Genomic DNA, 25,428 nt, shown 5'->3' with positions numbered 1-25,428 from the left:
CCTGTTTGCCCAAACCGGTAGTGAAAAAAATGCTTTAAAAAGTAAAAAAAAAAAAAGGTTCCGACGATCGCGCAGCATATCTGCGATCGTCAAAACTTTTTCTTTTTACTTTTTTAAAGCATTTTTTTTACTACCGGTTCGCCTGAACTGGAGCGAACCGGTAGCATTTCACCCCTGGGCTGGTGGTAAATCAGCACTCCTGTTGACTAACAAGGAGCAGACGGAGGCTCTTGGTAATGTTGGCAGGGTAACCAAGACCAAGACTTTTCTGATTCCAGGGCATCAGCTCTCTGAAAAAGAACAGAAGCTTCAAGAAAAGGTGGGCGAGGTTTCATCCCTGCAGAGAGAACTCGGCCTTTCCAGAGCCGAGGAGAGGCTGCTCCAGGACCGGCTGCAAGCAGACCACGTAAGAGCAGAGAAGCAAATTGCAACCTTGAAGGAAACGATCAAGGCTCAAAAGGAGCAGCTTGAAAGGGCCCTTCAAGTACGTAACTGTCTTCACCAACCTCCATTTGCTTCTTTTCCACTTTTGGGGGGTGGGGGTTGTGGAAGAGAGGGGACATGGCAAGAAATTTGAGAGGGTTTCTCGAACACGAGGAGCAACTGGCTTGGCCCCCAGTTCTACCAAACTCTCTGAATGCTTGGAAGTGACTTCTTTTATCCAAATAAGAGGTGTATATTTAATTTTGTCTCTCGTTCGAAATTGCTTCCGGAATTTGTGTTTGCAATGAGATGGGGAGTGGGGGTGGGAATGAAAGTTCGATTCTGTTTTTGTAAATTAGACAGGCTTATTGTTATAGAAAAGGGACGCGGTGGCTCAGGGGCTAAGACGCTGAGCTCGTCGGTGGATAGGTCTGCAGTTCAGCGGTTCGAATCCCTAGTGCCACGTAACGGGGTGAACTCCCGTGACTTGTCATCGTTAAAGATCTTAATGGAGCATTTTCCTCATCCCTCCATGGAATGTATTTGTTAATTCCAAAGCAGACGAAAAACAAAAACAAAGCATACCCTTCTCCAACCCGCTGTTATAAATTTTAGGAGCAGAAGCAAGAAAACTACAGCTTGCAACGAGAAATAACCTCGTTGGAACAAGTGGCCCGAGAGAATCACGAGCGAGCCAAGCGGCTGATGCGGGACCTTGGCCGGATCCAAGAGGAGCACGCACAACTCAAATCACAGGTAACCCTCTGGAGCCTCCAAAATAGCCTCCCTGTTTCCCAGAAAAGATAACTGTCCCCCTCTTGGCCTGCTGGCCAGGAGAATAAACTTCTTCCCACAATCTAGAATTCATGTACAAAGTTAACTGCTCCCAAGTGTATCATACGCACAAGCTCTGAGATCTTTGAATAAAGCAGAAGAAAGAGGCTGTCGGAGCTCTGGGGATTCTCCTGCCCAGGTATAAATTAATACAGGTAGACCTCAGTTCTTACCACAGTTCATTTAGCGACCGTTCGAAGTTGCAACGGGACTGAAAGAAGTAACGCGATCATTTTTCAAACTTAACAACCGTTGCAGCCATCCCCAGGGCCACGCGATCAAAATTCAGACGCTTGGCAACCGACTCATATTTATGGCAGAGGCAGCGTAGGGATCCCCTTTTGTGACCTCCTGGCAAGCAAAGTCCATGGGGAAGGCCAATTTATTTAACAACTGTGGTGATTCCCCTAACAGCGGTGGGAAGAAAGGTCATAAAAGGGGCCAAAACTCACTTTTAACAATAAGCCTCACTTAGCAACAGACGTTTAGGGCTCAGTTGTGGTCGTACATCGAGGATTACCACATTTTTCGGAGTATAAGATGCACCTTTTCCCCCCAAAGAAGAGGGTGAAAATCTGGGTGCGTCTTATGCTCCGAATGTAGCCCCGCCCAGCTTCTCAAACGGAGGTTTCAAAGGCTGAAAAAATGCATCAGAAACGGAGCTTAGAAAAGAAGCTCCCAAACAGAGCTTCAGAGGCTTTTTTTCTGAAGTTCTGTTTTGGAGGCTTTCAGAGGCAGAAAAAAGTTTTTTTCTGAAATGGCGTTTCAGAAGCAGAAAAAAAAAAGCAAAAAAAAGCAAGGCACAGCTCACTACCAAGGAACCTGTTGCTAAAATTCACCTCTGAGAACAGCTGATTGGGGGTATTCCGGGAGGCCAGTCAGCTTTTTTCTTATTTTCCTCTCCAAAAACTAAGGTGTGTTTGATACTCCGAAAAATATGGTATCTGTAATGTAAAAGGAATATAAATTGTAAAATGTGTCATTAGACATAAATCATTTCAGATGTTCAAATTTAATTAGTTGCATTGATTAGATAAGCTCATCCACAGGGCATTCTGGGACTTCCCCCCAGAATCATTGAGATGCAGAGCCAACTCAGTGGTTCGACATTGGTGTGAAATGACCGTTGTCGCTTCTTGCATCTTAGATGAAGAACCAGGAGGATCTGGAGAAACAGCAGAAGGAGCTGAAGGGCACCGTTAAGTTGGTCAGGCTGGAAGTGAAGGACAAAATGAGGAACGGTTTGAAGGATCTGAGCCAATCTCCTCCAGAGTTATTGGAGGATAGAGAAGCTGACCTGGAAGGGAAGGGAAGGCTTTGGAGTGACATGGAAAGCCTGAAGGAAAATTACCCGTTCACCGAAAACAAAGCCAGGATGCTGTTTTGGGACGAAAAGCTGGACCTGTCCAAAGTTCACATTACGGTAAGTTACGTTAAGAAGCAAAGTTGTACCAATGACCAGAACAATGGGCCACACACACACGATACCGTAGCTAGCATGAATGTCCACTTGAAGAAGGAAATTCTGCATCTCCTGTGCGAGAAAGTCTAGGTTGTGCACCTCTATTAGAAATCCATACATCCAAGCAGCTTGTTCCCACATGCCATTGGTCAACAATCCTTCCTTTCCACCACTCTCCCATTTTCCATTTTTGTTACTAACCATCCGGGTTTATTTCCTATTTAAACACATGAGATCTAAAAGAGACTGGAAACCATTTGTGGACTTTCTGCATGCTAAATACAATAACATGGTTAATAGAGGGATTTGAAGGTTAGTGTAATGTTTAGCTCAACCTGTTGACTGCTTTTTTCGTATCTTCACCAATTCTTTCTTCTCTCAAGGATGAACAGTGGCGTGGAAAGGCACGCCGGGAACAACTGCAGCACCAGGAAGATCGTCTCAAGGTAGTGACACTTCAGATCTATTTGCTTGGGAAGGGGAATAAATGGTCCAATACAGACCGTCCTTGACTTATGACAGTTCATTTAGTGACCGTTAGACATTACAACAATAGAAGGGATGTGGTGGCTCAGTGTCTAAGATGCTGAATTTGTCAATCAAAAGGTTGGCAGTTCAGCGGTTCGAATCCCTAGTGCTGCATAATGGGGTGAGCTCCCGTGACTTGTCCCAGCTTCTGCCAACCTAGCAGTTCGAAAGGACTTAAAAATACAAGTAGAAAAATAGGGTCTACCTTTGGTGGGAACAGCATTCCGTGCGCCTTTGGCTTTTCGTCGGACTCATATTGATGACGGTTGCAGTGTCCCGGAGGTCACATAATCCCCTTTTGCGACCTTCTGACCAGCAAAGTCAACGAGGAAACCAGATTCACCTAACAACCAGGTTACTCACTTATCAATTGCAGTGATTCCCTTGATAATTGTGGCAAGGAAGGTCTTCAAATGGGGCAGGACTCCACTTAACCAGTGTCTCACTTAGCCACAGAAAGAATAAGAATAAAGTCCCTGAGAATAAAATCCTTGCTTTAAATTTAGAAGGTCCCTTCTGGGTTAATCCAGAGTGAGTGGCAGAGACCCTCCTATCGTAGACCTCCGTCCCAAGTAGCCCAGATCTTCCCAGCTGATGAGTTCACTTGAACATTATCCATCCAGGCTCAACTCCGTCAGTGCATGTCAAAGCAAGTGGAGGCATTAATCAAAGGGAAGCAGCAGACCGAGGGCACCCTCCACAGCCTGCGGAGACAAGTCGACGCCCTGGACGAGCTGGTTAGCAGCAGTTCTACAGATTCCTTGTTTCCATCGTTAAACTCCTCGGGATTCACAGACGCAAAGAACCAGGTACGTTGGCCTTGCCACGTGGTTTTCTTCGCTAGCGTTTGCATCGAACGATCTTTACAGTAGCGCACACCGTATGTTTATCCCGTTCAGCCCAGATCCAAAGGGACCGTCCTTTCTCATGACACGTCCCCGTGGCCTTTTTCTAAAGCGTCCCTATTTCCCCCCCCTCGATAAATAAATTTAATACAGCAGTGTTAAAAACAACAACACTAATCCTTTTGAAAAGTTCCGACACCCGCATTATTTTACACACTGGATATTTGCAAGGAGTACCAACTTGGACTCGATGGCTCGGTAGCTAAGACACTGAACTTGTCGATCGAAAGGTTGGCAGTTCAGCGGTTTGAATCCCTAGTGCTGCGTAACGGGGTGAGCTCCTGTTACTTGTCCCAGCTTCTGCCAAAAGTTTGAAAGCAGGTAAAAAAATGCAAGTAGAAAAATAGGGACCACCTTTGGTGGGAAGGGAACAGCATTCCGTGCACCTTTGGCATTGAGTCATGCTTGCCACGTGACCACAGAGACGTCTTCGGACAGCATTGGCTCTTCGGCTTTGAAATGGAGATGAGCACCGCCCCCTAGAGTCGGGAACGACTAGCACATATGTGCGAGGGGAACCTTTAGCTTTACCTTACCAACTTGGGAAAGATTTAAACCCTTCTTTCTCGGAATGGATGGAGGGCGTTACCCCATGGGTACCCAACCCCCGCTCTATGGACCGGTACAGAGCCGCAGCATGCCAGAAACCAGGAAGCGTAAACAAGCGAAGCCCTATCGATGGGATGCAGGCATCACGCTGCGAAAAACCAATCCCTGGTGCCCAAAAGGTTGTGGGGGAGCTGGTTTATGCTACGAACGGTGAATATATTCACTGGAAAATTTAATTAATGTCGCTTGAAGGAAAAACATGTACACAAAAGCATTCAAAATCAATTTAAAGTACCTAAAGAGTACTTCAGCTTCCTTCTGACATTTATAAAATCAAAAAAATCCTACCTGTACAATTTTTAGTTTTTCATGTTTAGTTAAGGTTTTGGTTTGCTGTTGTTTTTTTTCCCTAGTCCACCACAGCCCCTTCTCCCTGGACGACTGCAGACACTTCAGGCCAATCTCAAGTGATTTATCAGTTCAAGACATAGCTTCAACAAAGCAGGTGAGAGGTGCAAGACGCACCGAGCTGTGAATAGTTTTAAACATAGGTTGACCAGTTCAAAGACTGAAGTCACCGTTGACATATATTCCTTCTTAGTAGCATGACAAACGTTTTCTACTCCGGTCTGGAAAAGACCTTAAAAATCCATTGCGATGCTGGACATTTGCAGTAACCAAGGGCAAAACTACTGCAGGTTACAGGTTGTCCTTGACACACAACAATTCGTTGAGTGACCGTTCAAAGTTAACAACGGCACTGAAAAAAAGGGACTTATGACTGTTTTTCACATTTAACGACCTCTGCGGCATCTCCATGGTCACGTGATCAAAATTCTGATTCACATTTATGACGGTTGCAGTGTCCCGGGGTTCTTTTTGCGACCTTCTGACGAGCAAAGTCAGCGGGGAAGCCAGATTCGCTTAAAAACCGTGTGACTAACTTAACAACGGCGGTGATTCACCTAACAACTGCGGCAAGCAAGGTCGTTAAAATGGGACAAAACTTTAACAATTACGTCTCACTTAGGAACAGAAAGTTTAGGCTACATTGTGGTCGTTAAGTGGAGGATTACCTGTATTCAAAGCCTGATTGTCTGTTCCGAGCAAAATACGGCTTCCTCAGAACAAATATTACACAAATAAAATGAAAGTTGTTGTCAGGAGGAATTGCATAGAGGGAAGAAGGAAAGACCTACAGTAGTGGCCAAAATTGTGGAAATCTTTTGGGGAAAGTGTATTTTCTAAAACTAGCTAATAACACTTTTTTTTTTGGAGTATAAAATACCGTAAAATTATATATCAATGGAAAGATAATTTAATCAAGAATGTAATGCAATCTCTTTTATGAAGGATTTGCCATTAGAATAGCAGTTACAGTATAAAGAAGAAAAGGGAAACACGTAGAAAAAACGAGATGTACAAAAATGATCCCCATGTCAGTGAATACTTGGTTGGGTAACCTTGAGCACGAATGACGGCCTTACGACGTCTTCCCATGGAGTGAACCAAGTCTTTGAGTTCTGCACCTGTTATAATGTGAAACCAAGATGGAATGTTTGCTTCTATTAACTGGGTTTTATTGCTGGGTCGCTTCTGACGAACCAGTTTCTTTAGTCGGCTCCATAGAATTTTCCATTGGGTGAAGGTCTGGGCTATTCCCAGGCCATTCCAGCAGTGGAATAGGATTGTCTTGAAACTCCAAAAAAAGAAGTGGTGTTACGAGCCATCAAACCTCAAAAATACACATTTTCCCAAAAGGTTTCCGACAATTTTGGCCACTACTATATATCTTGCTGCTTGGTACTTAAATCATTTGTTGTTGTTGTTTTTATAGAAAAATACTATGCACAAATGGAGTTGCTGAAATCTGTGCCAATTGGACGTGAAAGTCAAGACGACTACCTCATCTATTTACAAGTTAACGGTCTTTGAGCCACCTCAGGTTTTCCGCATCTCTTATAGCAGAATTCTGCCAAGCTGAAAGCAACACCAGGGCTTTGTATTCCTTCGGAGCGGAGGGGAATCTAGGAAGAGGTGTGTGTGTCTTTTGCTCTTCTTTTTAACCACCGTTTTAAAAGCAAAAACGGCTTTTTATGGGATAAAATATTTTGTGAATAAATTTTTTTTTTGTACAAAAGGGTTCGACTTTTCGAGTGTCCATGCTCGGTGGATACACTGATATTTCATGTCTCAACAATCTGTTCTCCCTCCTTTATTCAGACAGCAAAAAAAAAAATTATTTAAAACATAGAATTTTAGGGTGTATGATAGCTGTCTAGAAGCACAAACAGTGGATACTGTCTGTATATCCATCATTTATTTACCTGTAGCAAGTTATTTGAGAAGTTTTTAAAAGGCCAGCAATAGCTCGCATCATTTAATCCTCAACCATACTGTCTTTCTTAAAAAATGAGCTAGCATGGGAAATTGGACTGAATTCTGAATGCAAGGAAAACTCCCGCAGATTTCTTGTCTTATAGACACCCCATAAAGGTAAAGGTAAAGGTTCCCCTCACACATAAATGCTGCCCACTCTAGGGGCGGTGCTCATCTCCGTTTCAAAGCCGAAGAGCCAGCGCTGTCCGAAGGTGTCTCCGTGGTCATGACTCAACGCCAAAGGCGCACGGAACGCTGTTACCTTTCCACCAAAGGTGGTCCCGATTTTTTCTACTTGCATTTTTACGTGCTTTCGAAACTGCTAGGTTGGCAGAAGCTGGGACAAGTCACGGGAGCTCACCCCGTTACACGACAGCATTAGGGATTCGAACCACCGAGCTGCCGACCTTTCGATCGACAAGCTCAAGATCCTAGCCCCTGAGCCACCGCGTCCCCTATGACACCCCATAGAAGAATTCAAAGTCTGTGGAGATTTTCAGTCATTTATGCCATGGTTGTTTCCAAAGGTGTTTTTCCAAAAGGCAACTGGACTTTTTGTGGGTTTTTTTTCTTGAAGACGTTTTGCTCTTCATCCAAGGAGCTTCTGGATGAAGAGCGAAACGTCTTCAAGAAAAAAAAACAAAAAGTCCAATTGCCTTTTGGAAAAACACCTTTGGGACAATTCAAGCCCAACCTTTAAAGGTTTTTTGAATGGTCCCCCACTTTTTAAAAAAAATAAAATACATTTGTTTCAGTCGTCCCGCAATTCTCAACCCTTTTATTCCGCCTCCCGAAAGAACAGCTCGCTCTCATTTTTGTCTAGATACAGGTACTTTATTTACAAATATTTAGATAATAGCATTGTTACATTAAATGAGTAATACAGCAGCCCAAATAAATCCTGTCACAGAAAATGAAGACCTACTGTAACTTGAATGGGGGGGTGGGGGAGTAAGAAAAGGATATTGCACCGCTAACAAGCTGCAGGAAGCAAATTGCCTTTGCCCAAAACTTTTTAAAAGTTGTGTCAACGGGTCATGGTCCCTGGGCAACCCTTGCACCCCGCCCCCCCCCCAACCCACCCCTACCCCCTCGGTGCAATTCAAAGAGCAGAATCCTGTAATACCCATCTACTTTTTAAAGAATCTTTTTGAGATTTCAGGGAGGGAGGGGAAAAACTAGAGCGAAACGAAAAGGGCGAAACCTTAAGCGAGGGACAGCGCACAAGCTACCCAAATGCGAATCGTTTGCACATCCCAGTTTTTTGTGGGGTTGTTTTTTTTGGCGGTTTCGAAGGTTCACACGTCGGCTGTACATTATATGCTGCTTATCCCCTTTCGCTTTTGCACACTGGAACATGGCCTGGTTTTAGTGTCATCGAGGGGTGGGGGTGTCTAGGCATGGTCGCTTGAGACACTGCGGGCAACAGAATCAAAGGTGCTCATCCTTTTCTCTTAAACCAGATTGCCATCAAGAGAACAATTAAGGGTGGAGAGAGGTTTTTGGGGTGGGGTGGGGACTCCATATTATGGGCCCGCCCTTCTCAGTAAAGGGGAGATTGGGAAGAGTTCTCGGCAGCCAAGCCGGCGGAACTGTAGTGTCCAACAGCAGAGTCCAAACTCCCGCAAGAGTCACGCTTGCGACCGTCCAGTTTAGAACAGACCCTTCCCAGAAGCATACAGATGTGCGACAACAGCCCCGCCTTCTTACACAACAAGGCGGGCAACGCAGCTGGAATAAATGCAGAGCTTTTTTTTTTTTTTGCTTTTTTTTTTTTTTGAGTGGGGGAAGAGAGAGGGAAAGCGATTTAGCACATCCTCAAGTACACGAGACCCGGAGTAACAACAACAACGAAAAAGAGAGTAGTAGGTTGCTCGCAGGGCAGAGAGAGGGCAGAGAGGTCCTACGCTCGGGCTAGCAATACCTTTGGGCACTGCATTAACGCCAAACATCATCAAGCTAAACCGGAGTGGACAAATGACCTGCACTCACTAACCTGGCCGTCTTTCGTGGAGCTGTACAGATATCTCACTTTTAAGTTTCTAATGCCAGTCATCAAGGACTTTTATCCCCTCCCCTTCTTCATTAAAATCATATACACAGGGTGTATTCGAGTGTCTAGCTTGGTTTGGTCAAAATTTATACATATTTACGCTTGGTTAATAATAATAAGGGCCCGTATGGGTAAAAATAGGGAGGAGCGGTGTCAGCGGCCTCAAGACATGGGGTTTGAGATCCGCACCATGTCCTAGGCCAAGACGGAGGGGGCCCAGCGATATGTGTCGTCCTCTCCCTCCTCTTCCCCCCTCCCCCCCCAAAAAAAATTCCCAGCCACCACCACATTTCCCAATGAAAGCAATCTACGCAGGATCCCGTTCTATCCTTGGAAATAGTTTCATAGCAAATCTTTTTTTTTTCCTTTCTTTTTTCTTTTTTTGTTACTAAAAAGGACAGACCAGTTACAGATTGGGAGAAAAAGCTGAAGCTAACAAAGTTAATCTTTACGAGAGACAAAGCTCTGCAGGGAGAAAGAGAGAGAGAGAGAGAGAGAGAGAAAATCATGAGGTCCAGCATCAGAGCTCTGTTTTGTAAATCATGAATCGGTGACATCTATTCACAAGGACAACCGATTATGGGGAGGGGAAGAGGAGGGGGGGGAATAAAGACGTCTAGATTTACCATGCAGGGATGGGGGTATGACTCTACTTGCCTTTGATAACCTGATTACATCTAAAGTTTTTCTCTTTTTATTTTATTCTTTAGCAGTTTAGTACTGTGTTAAAACTCTTTGCCTCGGGAGTTTTAATTAAACCTGGTAAGATGTGCAGAGGAAAACGGAAGCAGCCCCCCCAAAAAAAGCACTGCTCTTGACAGAGGTGAAAGGTCACAAATAGAGCCAAGGAACCGAGGTCACTAGCAGCCGCAGCCTTCTCTTTGGGGCTGGGGTTCGCTGGTTAGCCGGCCGCCCTGTGGAGCTGAAGGCTTGTGCTGTACCCCTGACTCTGCCGCGTTCAGATCCAGGCTCCCGTCTTGGATATTCTGGTAGATTTTCTTGGCGGCTTCTAGGAACGCATCCTCCACGTTCTCGCCTCTGCGGGGAGGAGGACAAACCGAAGCAGCTGAGTTAATTTGGGAGATTTATGACCGATGCATCTGTATTTATAGCTCGGGGTCAAACTGAGGGGTCCTTGGTATTTTCTCCGAGCTTGCTTCCTTGCAGATGTTTCATTACCTTAACTAGGTCACATCGGCCGTGCCTGATGTGCATGATCAACACGGATGATGTTCCCTAGTTGGGTCATGACGTCTGCCAACAAAAGGACGATGCTCAGAAAGCATCAAGGACCCCACTAAATACATCCCCCTCCCGTTTGCACCCTGCACTTTCCATGTTTTGAAGCAGAATAATAATTTATTATTATTATTATTACAGTCTTGGACCACAGACCGGAACAAATAAACACACTCAATAAATATACAATTAAAAATTCTGGAATAAAATAACAAACAACAGATAAAAATATATGATAAAACCCAGTCTGTCAATTATATGTTGTCGAATTATACTAAAATCACAATCCGTAAAACGGGGGCCCGTAGTCGGTTGCTTGTTGCTTTTGAAGCCATAACTAGCATTATACCCGTGCCATTTTAACCAGCGGCACTGGCATAAATCTAAAGGATTCTTCTGCTGCCAATAAGACAAGCCTCACTCTTTTTTTGTTTTGGCAGAGAAGAATTCACAGGGAAAGAAACTCCGTTCGTAAAGCTCCTGTTTCTTTCGAACGAAGGAAAAACCCCCGGGGTTTTTCCTTTTCCTGCTACAATTAAGAAGTTACACTGACACAGCTTGCTTTGCCAGGCAAATGATGAATTCATCTGTGAAACAAATGTTTTAACGTACAGCTGCCCACTTACGTTTTTGCGCTCGCTTCAAGAAACAGCAAGCCTGTTGGGGAGAACGAAGGGCAAGTTTAACTTGGGTCGGGAATCAAAATACTACCAGCAAGTTGGCGTCTCCAAAGTTAAGAAGGTCCTGGATACAATTTGAATAGCCGGGTCCATGCGTACCACATCGCCACCCAGAGGGCCTAAACTGGCATTGCTCTGCGCCATCTTTCTGCTGAGCGCTCCCCACCCTCCGTTCTGCTTAGGCTGAGCAGCGGTTAGAATGCAGTATTGCAGGCTAATTCTGCCCACTGCCGGGAGTTCGATCCTAACCGGCTCAAGGTTGACTCAGCATTCCATCCTTCCGCGGACAGTAAAATGAGAACCCAGATTGTTTGGGGGGTGGGGGGGGAAAGAGGCCGACTCCGTAAACCACTGAGGGTTCCGTAAAGCAGTGTGGAGTGGTATATAAGTCTTAAGGGCTGCTGCTATTACTCCGGAGCAGCTGTACGTACCGTTCTCTTCGGCAAACTGTTTGGCTTCCTCATATGTCACGTCTCTCTGGGCTTCCAGATCTGCTTTATTTCCTATGAGGATGATCACCTGCATCCAGAACAAGAGACAAAAAACGGGACATTTAACAGAAATCTAGCCATGGACAAAAAGAGCCAGTCACGGGTAATATCTCTCCCCGCCCCCCCCAAAAAAGGATCCTGTTGGATCCTTTTACAGAGCATGCCTCATCACAACTACGAAACACCATTCCTCTCTCCAAGAGACGAAACATTGGTGTGGGGGACTGGAATCAGGCGACGCCAAAAAATCCAAATGTTTTTCATTAACGGACAATTTGGTTTTCTCATTAGGCGAAGGAAGCCGTTTTAAGGAACCGCTCATTATGAAATTAACACAGAGATGTGCTAGAAGGGGAAGTAAGAAACCTAGCCAGCTAGAATGACTGATGTAGTTAACCACATTGTCAGGAAGAGAAGCTTTCTAACCCAAGGCCGTACAAAAAGGGAAGGAATCCCCTCCCTTTGGAATATGGAGCTGAGAAGGAAAAAAAATCATTAATCCCTTGAGCAAATTGTAATGGACTCTGCTGTTCCACCACAAGACTTTTAGAGACAGAAGGGAAGAGGCAAAGGTCCACTAGGAAAATAGAAGATATATTCCATTCTAGGGGCCTGCAGGCTAAAACATATGAAGAACGGTTGCAGGAACTGGGCATGTCTAGTTTAATGAAAAGAAGGACCAGGGGAGACATGATAGCAGTCTTCCAATATCTTAGGGGCTGCCCCAAAGAAGAGGGAGTCAAGCTATTCTCCAAAGCCACCTGAACGCCAGACAGGAAATGATGGAAACAAATCAACTTAGGAGGAATTTCCCGACATCTCATCCTGGAGAGAAGCAGACCCTAACCCAAAAGTTTCTAAATTGTGACACTCACAGTATTTGGGTTAGTTAGATTCCTTGCGTCCGTCAGCCAGCTGCTTAAATGGTTATACGTACTTCTTCTGCAAGAAAAAAAAGGAAGCAAACATTTCGTCACGTTTCTGGTCTCTTAAAACGATCACTGCGAGAGAGAAAGGCCAACTTCGTCCCGTTTGGTCCGAGAAAGAAAGATTGAGTATTTGTGTTCTTCCCTCTCCACCCCTTTTTCTACCCTGTCTATCAAAACAAGGTGCCTGTCTGGAGGAGCTTTTTAAATGTCTATTTGAGAATGTTGGAAAATGATCATCTAGCTAAAAGGAAAGGTTTGGTACAATAGGTCCGACTCCTGCTTTGTTCCAGAGCAGCGGTCAATAACTGGTGATCTGTAGACCACTGGTGGTCTGTGAGAAAATTTTGGTGGTCTGCAGAAAAATTATTTGCATTTTTTATATTGCCCTAAATCAGGGGTCCTCAAACAATGGCCCCTGGGACAGATACATGCAATGAACATTTGTGTTGCTGCAGAGTATTTCCCCCTTTGGGGTCTTTTTGTGTGGGGCAGAGGGGGGCACAAATTCCACTTGGGGTCTGCTTCAGCCTCCTGGTGTGGGGCTTTGGGCGAAGGCTGGAGGGAAGGGCCGCTGGTGGCAAAGAGCTGGAGGGCCTTGTTCCAGTGGGACTGCATCATGGCCTGGAACTGGCTGACCATCTCAGCCCGCTGAACCTTTAGGCGCCGGTACCTGGACTTGCACTCCCGCAGGTCTTCCCTCTGCTTGGAAAGCCTATGCTCCTAGTCCTCAGTGAGGTGCTTCTGCTGAGCCTCCTTCTCGGCCAGATCCAATTTGAACTGAGCCAGCTGTTTTGCCAACTGTTTCTCGTGGTGGCTGCTTAGCTCCAACAACTGCTTCCCGTTGGGGCCCTAAAGAGCCTGGGTGGGGAGGTGAGGAGTAGCGAACAGAGGCTGGCAAGGCGCCCTTCAACGTGAGTGACATCGAGTTGGCCACGCCTACCCAGCCACATGACCACCTTGCCACGCCCACCTAGCTGGTCATTAGGCAGGCCGTATTAGTGGTCCGCGGGATTTAAAATTATGAATGTAGTGGTCCCTGAGGTCCGAAAGGTTGGTGACCCCTGTTCCAGAGGGTAGTTAGTGTCAGCTAAAAGAGCACCAAGCTAAAACCACAGTGGGTTAAAAGACGGGCGGCCCTGGGTTCAAACCACAGCAAAAGGGCATCTCTACCACCTTACCTAGTGATATCATAAACCATAAGAGCTCCCGCAGCTCCTCTGTAGTAGCTCCGTGTGACCGCTCTGAATCTCTCTTGTCCCGCCGTGTCCCAGATCTGCAGCTTAATTTTCTGGCCGCTAACTTCAATTATCCTGGTACCAAACTCGACTCCAATTGTATGGGGACAATCTGCCATAACTGCGAGGCAAAACGAAACAACAACGAGAAAGCACTTACTACCTAACGCAAGGCTTCCGTTCACAGGGATTCCCACAAAACGAGGAGATCTGTCGTATCTGAAGGCCTGCTTAACCCACCCTTCTCAGCTAAAAGGCAGCCCCAAAATCAACAGTTGTGTTTTTTTCCCCCCATTACAGTGAACAATTAATGTCCAACTTGTTCTACTGCATGCTTGCTTTATAGGAGTGAGAAAGAGGCATGGATTCTGGCAAGACCTCCCCAGCTCTAGTCATCAGCAAATGTATAAATGTATTTCCAAACAAAAATTCACATTAAACCAATAATGATCGTGTATTCTATAATGGGAGGCATTTTGCTTCGGTGAAATCCAGAACCATTCCCATTCTGTAAGGCAGCTTTAATAACATAGGTAAAGGTAAAAGTTCCTCTCGCACATATGTGCTAGTCGTTCCCGACTCTAGGGGGCAGTGCTCATCTCCGTTTCAAAGCCAAAAAGTCAGCGCTGTCCGAAGACGTCTCCGTGGTCATGTGGCCAGCATGACTCCATGCCAAAGGCGCATGGAACGCTGTTACCTTCCCACCAAAGGTGGTCCCTATTTTTCTACTTGCATTTTTAACGTGCTTTCGAACTGCTAGGTTGGCAGAAGCTGGGACAAATAACAGGAGCTCACCCCGTTACACGGCACTAGGGATTCGAACCACTGAACTACCGACCTTTCGATCGAAGAGCTCAGCGTCTTAGCCGCTGAGCCACCCCAGCTCCCGTCGTCAGCAAATGTATAAATCTTTGGTTGTTAAGCCTATCTCTGAACAAAAATTCACAACATTAAACCAATAATGATCACGTATTATATAATGGGAGGCATTTTGCTTTGGTGAAATCAAGAACCGTTCCCATTCTGTAAGGCAGTTTTAACAGAAGCCTAAAATTAACACATTGGAAAAGCGGAGAGGATAAAGACACGCTGTAGTTTACTAATTCCAATTAGAAAGAGATGTGGAGACTTACACTTCTTTTCTGTAAACTGATGGAGCAAGCACGACTTTCCTACACCCATATCGCCTTTAAAAAAAAGGAGAGAAAAGAAAGGAATATTTAGAAATGAATTGCTGCCTCATTTTAGTATCTACTTGCAGAAGTTATCTGGAATAATATGAAGCCATTTTGCTCCCACACAGAGGGTGTTTACACAATCAGCATTCCTCCTTAATAAAAGTGCCAAGTAAGTTTTTTTTAAGGGAGTGGGGAAAATGGAAAAAAAAAGTAGCGTATAATGCTACTGAGAATTGCTCTGGAATTTTATTTTTTTTCCCTGGTATTGCTATTACAGAATTTGTAACCGGAAGTAAGGAGAGAAAAGTTCCTACTTCTTAAATTTCTTCGAAAGAGCACAGATGGGTAACATGAACACTCTAGCCGTTATTCCCCACTCAGGAATATGTTTTATACAACTTGCTAGGCATTAAGACATAGTTTATAAACACACGAAAACCAAACAAGCCATCTCGCGTCTGATCTTAATGTGTGCACACACGTGTCACGTTTAGACTAAGAAAGATCTCAAATCACTATAAATCAGGGGTCTCCAACCTTGGTCCCTTTAAGACTTGTGGACTTTAACTCCCAGAGTCCCTCAGCCAGCAAAGCTGGCTGAGGAACTCTGGGAGTTGAAGTCCACAAGTCTTAAAGGGACCAAGGTTGGAGACCCCCTGCTATAAATGTCATCCTGGACTTACAATTGGTATTTGGGGACAGAATTTCTGCTTGCTTGTTGGAAGCAGCCTGGGAAGATCACAAATGGCAACCCAGGACCCTGCAACCACTGTAAATCCATACCAGTTGCCAAGCTCCCAAATTTTGATCACGTGACCACAGGGGTCCTACGACGGTTGTATGTCCCCGCTGTAGCTTTTTTTTTTTTTAGTTTTTTTAAATTTTATTTTTATATAAACAGTCTATTTTCCATTAACCAGTGTGTCGTCTGGGTACACATATTTTGTACCAACATTAAAATATACAATCTTATTCATTGTTTAATTGCATCTTGGCTTAATTTCCAATACCTTAAGTATCTAATATTATAATAATCCCATTGTGATTTATTTAACTCGATTGATTATATTAACTGTTAATATGTTTTCTATGTTTTAAATAACTTCTTTTACTAGTAATTCTTATGTCTATTCTCTAACCACCAGTAAAAAGATTCCCAAATTGTATAATAATCAGTTTGTTCTTCCTCTTTAATAGCCAGGGTCAATCTGTTCATTTCTGCACATTCTAGTATTTTCCTAATTGCATTCTCATCTGTAGAGTTCTGTTCGCTTTTCCAGTTTTGTGCAAATATAATCCTAGCTGGTGTTATAACATGAATAATCAAATATACTGTAATTTTTGGAATATAAGACACACCTTAGTTTTTGGGGAGGAAAATAAGAAAAAAGCTGATTGGCAGGTGGATCGGCCTCCCGGAATACCCCCAATCAGCTGTTCCCAGAGGTGAATTTTAGGAACAGGTTCCTTGGTTGTGAGCTCTGTGCCTTGCTTTTTTTTCCCTGCCTCTGAAACTCTGTTTCAGAAAAAACTTTTTTCTGCCTCTGAAAGCCTCTGAAAGAGAGCTTCAGAAAAAAAGCCTCTGAAGCTCTGTTTGGGGGCTTTTTTTCTGAAGCTCTGTTTGGGGGCCTTTTCTGAAGATTCTTTCAGCCTCTGAAACCTCCCTTTGAGAAGCTGCGTGGGCTACATTCAGAGTATAAGACGCAGCCAGATTTTCACCCTCTTTTTTGGGGGAAAAAGGTGCGTCTTATACTCCAAAAAATACGGTACATTTTCTTTACTAGCGGTTGATAAATGAATGTTTGTGAGTTGAGGACTATTTCAAAGCTGGATAGCAACAGAGTTTAAAATCCCATACAGGAACGAATGATGTTTACCCCTAGGAGACCATTCCACCAGTTCTCCTATGCATATATCATGTTACTATCTAGCGTAGTAGCTGTTGCCCAATACCAGACATAAAACAAGGATCAAATGTCAGCACTAAAGCAGCCATTGAAGGAAGCGCCTAAAGGGTAAATCATTGTACCTCACTTCCTGGCTTTGAAATCCAAAACGCGAGCCAGACTGAAAACACTTGAGAGATTTACTCATGAAATAATGCAGCAGTCTTAAGCATTAAAAATAAACCAACTCTTGCTTTTGGATGAGTGGGGCCAAACCCTCAAGACCACCGAATTAAAAGCACCACAACCAACGCGTCAGTGACTTGTGACGTTGTAGGCCACTTTTCCACCGAGCCTTGCACGAAAATCGATCCCTTTTTTCACTTTACTCGTTGTTGGTAGGTTAGGCCCTGTCGGCATAATCATCTTCCCACAACTTCTATTATCCCAAAGCAGCTGCAGTCAAAAGCATCTGGAAGTGTGCTGCTGTAGCAGAAATAATGAAGCGTTTCCAAAGGAGGTTTAGACTCACCGATAATGATGTATTTAAAGATGTAGGAATAGTTGTAAGGTGCAGTTGCCATTGTGGCACTAGAAAAGAAAAAAAAAAGAAACCGTTTAACATGATTATCCTTGGATCACAAATTTCCTGTTTTGTTTACAATTCATAGTTGGTCCTCAAGAGAAAAGAACCACAGAAGCCCAAAACTCCAAAGTCAACAGACTCCTTGAGTATTTACTGAGTTAGCAATAGCAGTAACACTTAGACTTATACACCGCTTTACAGTGCTTTTACAGCCCTCTCTAAGTGGTTTATAGAGTCAGCCTCTTGACCCCAATAATCTGGGTTCCTCATTTTACCAACCTCAGAAGGATGGAAAGCTGAGTCAACCTTGAGCCTGGTGAGATTTGAACTGCCAAACTGCAGGCAGCCGGCAGTCAGCAGAAGTAGCCTGCAGTACTGCACCCTAACCACTGCGCCACCATAGCTCATAGATATATAGCCCTCGACTTACAACAGTCCATTTAGTGACTGTTCAAAGTTACAACAACACTGGAAAAAGTTATTTTTCACACAACCGTTGCAGCATCCCCATGGTTACGTGATCAAAATTTGACCGCTTGCCGACGGACTCAAATTTATGACGGTTGCAGTGTCCCGGAGTCAGGCGATCCCCTTTTGCGAACTTCTGACAAGCAAAGTCAATGGGGAAGCCAGATTCACTTAACAGATGTGTTACTGATTTAAGAACTGCAGTGTTTCACTTAACAGATGTGGCGAGAAAGACCGTTAAATGGAGAAAAACTCACTTAACGAATGTTTCACTGAACCACAAAAATGTTGGCCTCAATTGTGGTCCTAACTCGAGGACTACCTGTATTTCAAAGAAGGAAATATTAAAATGGCAAACTTTTTAAACTATGCTGCAACTGTTGTTAAGTGTGAAAAATGGGCGTAAGTCACTTGTTTCCAGTGCTGTTGTAACTTTGAACGGTCACTAAATGAACTGTTGTAAGTCAAGAGATACCTGTGTTGAACTTCACATAATTTTCACGATTTGCCCTCCAATCCACAAACATCAGTAGCGTGTTCATTCCTTTGAAGAATCCTACTTTTGCGTCAGATCGCTGCTCCTTCAAAAAAATATCATGGAAGTTTTTTTCCCACAGTGGACACACCTAGATATTTCGGGAGATTCCCTTTCTCAATTTCCTGGCAGGATAGCGGGAGAATTTATTAAGCAATTAACCCAACACCATGCAATGCTAACATTGCCCTACTCCCCATTATTTTAAGCCTCTTATCTCTTTTTCCTGTGAGAAATTATCTAACTGCGCCTTTTAATAAAAGAAAAAGATTCTCAAGCATTCACCAGGCTATTTACATATTTCTAAGTCTTGAATAAAGTTTGCGCATTCGTTTAAGGATGAAGGGACAAGCCTCGTATGTAAGCTATGTTAGCCAGTCTGTTTTGGGGGGTTTTTTGTGTGTGTGAGCAAATTAAAATAACGAAGCAGACCTACATTACCCAGATATCAAAGGAAAGGTTAACATATTAACTGAATTCACTGAAAACAAGGAAGAGGAGACCGCAGTGAATGGACATTCACTGGAAGTGAATTTGTTTATTCAATTTCTACAGCCAATTCAAGCAGGCAGATGAAAAGTTGCTTTGGGACAGGGCAGGCAGCAAAAAACCCGATAGTGTTAGTAAAACCAGTAGCAAGTCGATTAATTTTAAAGCGTGTAAGACTATATTTATTGCCCAAAACAAAACAAAAAAAGCTTAAATTGTTTAAGGAGATTGCGAAACCTATACTCTTATAGGTTTCAATGAAAAATATAAAACTGGCATCACGGAAGGGCAATGGAGAGAGAGAATCTTGTTTTGGAGGAGAAGCCAGTGTGCACAAGTCAGGCTCCTTTCCCACTAGAAAAGAAAAAAATAAAATAAAATCTGAGCTCAGCCTGATGGTTTAGGTCATTTCCCCCCTCTTCAGAAAATGTGATTTCCCAAGCGTCAAGTGTCTTCTAGTAAGCACCTGATCCGTCACCTGATTGGAATCCATCCGTTCTATACAGAAGGGCATGCACAGCGTGGTGTGGCATATCCAATATCCCACCAGCGAGCCCGTCGTATGAATGAAAGATGCTACTTCAGGCCCTTAGCCATGCTGGCAATATCTTAAGGTGCCGCTTTGCTAACAATGCAAAGGCAACACACACACACACACACACACACGTCTTAACAGATCGAAGCGATGTTACAAAAAGCACCAAAGAGCTGCCTTCAAATGTGTGTGTCCTCTTGCACACACCCTGGTGCAGAGCCAAAACGCACACTTGTTTACAACGGCAGGTTTGAGAATTCAAGAAGAGGGGGGGAGAGAGAGAGAATCTCAAACAGCAAACCATATCCTGGTATACGGGTAGTCCTCGGCTTACGACCACAACGGAGCCCAACTTTTCTGTTGCTGAGTGAAACGCTCTGGCGAGTTTTGCCCCGTTTTATGACCTTTTCTGGCCACAGTTGTTAAGCGAGCAACATGGTTAAGTGAACCTGGCCTCCCCACTGGGCTTTGCTCATCCAGAAGGTTGCAAAAAGGGGATCGTGTGACCCCCGGGACACAGCAATTGTCATAAATACAAATCGGTGGCCAAGCACCTAAATTTTGATCACGTGACCATGGGGATGCTGCAACGGTCGTAAGTGTGGGAAAACAGTCATAAGCCCCCCTTTCCCCCCCCAGTCCCGTTTGTACCTTTGAACGGTCACTAAATGAACGGTTGTAAGTCGAGGACCACTTGTGCCTCTTTCAACAGCACGCAGCTCAAATCAGTGCATATTTACACAGACGTGTAACTCTGCAGCATAACCCGGAGTGAACTTTTCTCTTTGTTAAAAGCTGTTGGGATTGCACTGCTTTTATTTATTTTATTTTTCCTTATGGCAATTGTGCCACTGTCTTTTGGTAAAGTCTGCCCTGACAATACACAAGCAGTACATGTGCAAAGTTCAGAGACTGCCATGGGAAACTATAAAGGGCCTTAAATGTTCTTTATTTATTGAAGAAAAGAACTGTACCGAGCCACTCCCTTGTCTGGCAGTAGCCACTGAAAAGACAGCACACAGGCTGGAAAAACAGACAAAAGCTTCCTAGATATGACAAAACCAAGCCCAGGTAAATGTAGCCATGACGAGTTTGCAGGTCTCAGGCTGGTGTTAAAGAAGGCCCTGTCCACGTTTTACTGCACAATCCTTCCTTCCTGCAAAATCGGAATTTTAACAAGTTTCACACTTTTGCAGGTGTGAATCACCCCCAAGCAAAAAAATCTTTTTTAAAAATGAGCCAAACAGACCCAGTAACCAAAAGCTGAAATTTTAGCAAAGGGTACCACCCCTAAATATGAAAGATGTGCCCGATAATCCCCCTTGATAGTAATTTGTCAGGAATCTTGCCTAAAATATTCTTAGCCCGAGTAGAAAAATCTGCAAAACAAGTTTATCGGTATACGGGATTCTCAACTGGCTTTTCCTTTATTAGAAAGATGCTTTTGTTAGTTTGAAAAATAAACGTGCAAAGTTAGTTTGCTACATTTGTACCACGTTGTTACAAGGAAACGTAACTGTACAAGCAAGGCTAATATGCTAATTAACGGATAAGAGGTGTGCACAGCTATGTATTCGGAGCCAAGGTGCACAATATCTCACTGAAGATCTACTATGTGTAAAGCACTGAGCATTGCAATTTTTTTAAAAAAAGAAAGAAATCAGCGCAATAGAAAGGACAGCAATCCTTACCACTTTTAGTTTAGATTCCAGGCAAAAAAATTTTTTTTCCTGTTTCAAGCATTCCTACATTTAGCCTACTTAAGAAGGATTTATCCAAAATCCTCAATCTCTTTTAAAACGCTCATTGCCCCCCCACCCCCATATAATATGTACAACACAAGTGGCATTCACTGCACATTGTTGTGTAATTGTGTTATATGTTAGCTTACAAATAAAGGCAGCTTCACAGACAGAGGTTTTCTAACTTTCTCCAACAGAAAGAAGAAAGACACCTTCAGGACTTGGGACTCCAGGACAACCAAGGTAAAGAATTTAAAACATTGGTCAAAAACATTGCTTACACAAACTGTAGGCAAAGAGGGACTATTCTCCAGAAGCATCTGTAATGTACTTCAACCCTTAGAAGGCATCCACTCCAGGCATCCTGTGCATAAAATCCTGTTTGTTCATTTATTCATTAGATTTTGATCCTGCCTTTATAAGTGATCAACATGACGAACATACCTAATACCGCTTCCCACCTGCTATGCTTATTGTTTATTAAATTTATATGCCGCCCATCTCAATGACAACAACCCTGTGAGGTGGACTGGGCTGAAAGAGAGGGATTGTCCCCAAGTCACCCAGCCATCACTCGAGTGATTGGGTGCCATCCACATTTAATAATAAATAATAAAATAAGTAAAAAACAATTAGTTCCAAGGAATATGGTCTAATGCACTTTCTAAAGTTTTAACACAGGTGCGCTATCCAACCTTGGCAACTTTTTTAAAGATCTGTGGACTTCAACTCCCAGAATTCCCCAGCCAGCACGGGAAGTGAACTCTGGGAGCTGAAGTCCACAAGTCTTAAAAAAGATGCCAAGATTGGACATTTCCTGTTTTTTAACCCATCGAGGTAGGTAGGTTCCTGCTGTAAAAAAGATAGGATAGGAGGGCAAACGGAAGAGAAAGAGAATGGAAAGGAAGGAAGGAAAAGAAAGAAAGAAAAAGAAAGAGAAGGAGAGAGATATGGATGGATATGGAAGGAAAGAAGGAGACAGATGGATGGAGAAGGAAGAAAGGAAGAGAGAGAAAGAAAGAAAGTAAGAGAAGGAGAGATATGGAAGGAAGGACACAGATGGAGAAGGAAGGAAGAAAGAGAAAGAAAAGAAAGAAAGAAGAAGAGAGAGATGGATATGGAAGGAAGGAAAGAGACTGAGATGGAGAAGGAAGGAAAAGAAAGAAAGAAAAAGAAAGAAAGAGAGAGAGAGAGATGGTTGGATATGGAAGGAAAGAGAGATGGATGGAGAAGGAAGGAAGGAAGAGAAAGAAAGAAAAGGAAAGATATGGATATATATGGAAGGAAGGAAGGAAAGAGACAGAGATGGATGGAGAAGGAAGGAAGAAGGAAGAAAGAGAAAGAAAGAAAGAGAGATGGATATGGAAGGAAGGAGAGATATGGATGGATATGGAAGGAAGGAAGGAAAGAGAAAGAAGAAAGAAAGGAAAGATATGGATATATATGGAAGGAAGGAAGGAAGGAAAGAGACAGAGATGGATGGAGAAGGAAGGAAGAGAAAGAAGGAAGGAAGGAAGAAAGAAAGAAAAGGAGATATGGATGGATATGGAAGGAAGGAAGAGACAGAGATGGATGGAGAAGGAAGGAAGGAAGAAAGAAGGAAGGAAGGAAGGAGAGATATGGATGGATATGGAAGGAAGGAAAGAAGGAAGAAAGAAAGAAAAGGAGAGATATGGAAGGAAGGAAAGAGACAGAGATGGATGGAGAAAGAAGGAAGAAAGAAGGAAGGAAGGAAGGAAGAAAGAAAGAGAGAGATATGGAAGGAAGGAAGGAAAGAGAGATGGATGGAGAAGGAAGGAAGGGAAAAAAGGAAGGAAGGAAGGAAAGGAGAAAGAAAGAAAGGAAGGAAGGAAGGAAGGAAGGAAGGAAGGAAGGAAGGAAGGAAGGAAGGAAGGAAGGAAGGAAGGGAGAGATATGGATGGATATGGAAGGAAGGAAGGAAAGCAGGCCAGAAATGCTCCTCCAACACCCTCCTCCAGAGGGCCCCAGCCTCTTCCAGCATCAGGATCCCCTCTTCCCCCCATTCAGGCCCATGGGCCTGGGCCAGAAAGCGAGGGCTGGGAACGATGGGATTGGGGGTCTTCCAGAACCACGGATGGGAAGTGTGTGCGCGCGTGTGAAGGGTTCCTTGAAATGGCTGGGGACGATGGGCGGCGCAGAGGCCGCAGCTGGGCTGCCAGGGAGGCGGCGGGCTGGGAACGATGGGCGCCATCCAGCCCCCTCCTCCCCCGCCAGGCCTGGCGCCCGCGGGCGCATCTCCTCCCTCCCCCCCCCGCGCCCCGCCGAGACTCGGAGGGGGGAGGCGGTGTCCTCTCACCGTTGCTAGGCAACCCCCGCGGGGGGAGGAGGGGGAGGCCCGGGGGCCGGAAGGCCTGGCTTTTTGGGCCGCCCGGATTTACCTGGGCTCGAGGGGCTGGTGACTGGGCAGCTTGGCTGGGGAGGCAGCGGAGGCCACAGCAGCGTTTCGTCCCGGGCGGGAGCCGCGGAAGGGCGCAAGGCGGGGAGGCGACGGGCGGCGGCGGCGGCGAGGTCTCCTCCTCCTCTCCTTCTTCTCCTTCTTCTTCCCTCTTTCGTCGCCGCCGCCCCTCCTCTTCCCTCACAGCCGATCCAAGATGGCGGCGGGCCTTTCCGCTGGGCGGCCCCGCCCACTTCGCGCGGGGCGGGGCCGGGAGGCCGGCCGGCCCAAGTCTCTCTCTCTCTCTGCCCAATTTTCCCCCACGCTCTGCAAAAAAAGGAGGAGGGCGGGCGACGAGAAACAAAAGTCAAGGGCGGGATGCGGCAGTGGAATGGGCCAATCGGAAGGGAGGAGGAGGCGGGGGGGCGGGCTGGGGACGGTCGGGGAAATGGTTCCGTGGTTTGGGGATCTTTTTTTTTTTTTTAAGGGAAGCGCGAAGGAGGGGGCGGAAAAGGTGGCTTCAGAGCGCCTGCGTTAAGGGAAAAAAAAGAAAAGAAAAAGAGCCGGTTCTCGTTTGGGGCGGCTTAAAAAAGAGGAGCGTGCGCAGACTGGAGAGGTGGGAGACGCACGCGCAGATTGGAGATTGGGGGTGAGACGCACGCGCAAACTGGAGGGAGAAACAAAGGGGAGGAGCCAGCGACCACAAATGGGCGGGGCATAAAGCAGGATGATTTTTTTTAAAAAAAAGTCACGGAGTTTGGCCAATGAACTCCGTCCGCAGTCGTTCTGGTTCCGCCCACTCGCTTAGCCACTCCCCTTCGGCTTGTATTCAAGAGGGAATTCTTCCCCTGCTTAATTAGTTGAATTTCTGCCTGCAATCTTGACTACTTCCTAGCCAATATTTTTTTTTGGGGGGGGAGGAGGGCCGTCCCAGGACATACTTTTAAAAAAGCCATTTTATTATTCCTAAAGTTAACACATAAAACATGTATTAATGACCTGATCGTTTAACAGAGCAGGATTCGAACTCAGGTCCCCACCAAGCAAGATCCCCTTTGGGAGACGATACAATAAAATCTTCAATTAATAAAAGGAATAACACAGTTCCTTTGCTAGAGCCTTAGCCTCCTGCATGGGTCAGTAGCCAGTTTAATGCACCGTGCAAAACCCAAACACGTGTGACTCACTCGCTAGGCGAGGAGGCTCGTGTGAATCCGACTTCGGGGGGCTTTCTGGTTCACGAATAAACTTAAGAAAAAAAAAGAAAAGAAAAAGAGCCGGTTCTCGTTTGGGGCGGCTTAAAAAAGAGGAGCGTGCGCAGACTGGAGAGGTGGGAGACGCACGCGCAGATTGGAGATTGGGGGTGAGACGCACGCGCAAACTGGAGGGAGAAACAAAGGGGAGGAGCCAGCGACCACAAATGGGCGGGGCATAAAGCAGGATGATTTTTTTTAAAAAAAAGTCACGGAGTTTGGCCAATGAACTCCGTCCGCAGTCGTTCTGGTTCCGCCCACTCGCTTAGCCACTCCCCTTCGGCTTGTATTCAAGAGAATTCTTCCCTGCTTAATTAGTTGAATTTCTGCCTGCAATCTTGACTACTTCCTAGCCAATATTTTTTTTTGGGGGGGGAGGAGGGCCGTCCCAGGACATACTTTTAAAAAAGCCATTTTATTATTCCTAAAGTTAACACATAAAACATGTATTAATGACCTGATCGTTTAACAGAGCAGGATTCGAACTCAGGTCCCCACCAAGCAAGATCCCCTTTGGGAGACGATACAATAAAATCTTCAATTAATAAAAGGAATAACACAGTTCCTTTGCTAGAGCCTTAGCCTCCTGCATGGGTCAGTAGCCAGTTTAATGCACCGTGCAAAACCCAAACACGTGTGACTCACTCGCTAGGC

General features: G+C 44.9%; 2 protein-coding genes across 5 annotated transcripts in view; one reads left to right on the top strand and one right to left on the bottom strand.

Moving 5' to 3' along the window:
- Positions 1–5,206, top strand: part of CNTRL (centriolin) — a 50,419-nt gene extending 45,213 nt beyond the window's left edge. For all 4 annotated transcript variants that reach the window (XM_058159067.1, XM_058159065.1, XM_058159066.1 and 1 more), the window contains 6 exons: positions 279–484; positions 1,039–1,179; positions 2,405–2,680; positions 3,103–3,165; positions 3,871–4,056; positions 5,115–5,206. In XM_058159067.1, coding sequence (XP_058015050.1) covers positions 279–484; positions 1,039–1,179; positions 2,405–2,680; positions 3,103–3,165; positions 3,871–4,056; positions 5,115–5,192 — 950 coding nt within the window. In that variant the 3' untranslated portion in view covers positions 5,193–5,206. The remainder of the gene's footprint in view (positions 1–278; positions 485–1,038; positions 1,180–2,404; positions 2,681–3,102; positions 3,166–3,870; positions 4,057–5,114) is intronic.
- A 3,146-nt stretch (positions 5,207–8,352) lies between these two features.
- RAB14 (RAB14, member RAS oncogene family) lies at positions 8,353–23,777 on the bottom strand. Its single transcript, XM_058159086.1, has 8 exons — positions 23,526–23,777; positions 17,304–17,362; positions 14,841–14,894; positions 13,651–13,828; positions 12,419–12,485; positions 11,484–11,571; positions 10,999–11,029; positions 8,353–10,171 (listed from the first exon to the last, which is right to left on the bottom strand). Exons 2-8 carry the CDS (start codon positions 17,353–17,355, stop codon positions 9,994–9,996), a joined length of 648 nt encoding a protein of 215 aa, XP_058015069.1. The 5' UTR covers positions 17,356–17,362; positions 23,526–23,777; the 3' UTR covers positions 8,353–9,993.
- Between the last annotated feature and the right edge of the window lie 1,651 nt (positions 23,778–25,428).

The sequence above is a fragment of the Ahaetulla prasina genome, chromosome 16 (genome assembly GCF_028640845.1).
Source record: "Ahaetulla prasina isolate Xishuangbanna chromosome 16, ASM2864084v1, whole genome shotgun sequence".
Lineage (NCBI taxonomy): Eukaryota > Metazoa > Chordata > Lepidosauria > Squamata > Colubridae > Ahaetulla > Ahaetulla prasina.
The sequence above is the reverse complement of the archived record's forward strand: the minus strand, read 5'-3'. Positions and strand labels throughout refer to the sequence as shown.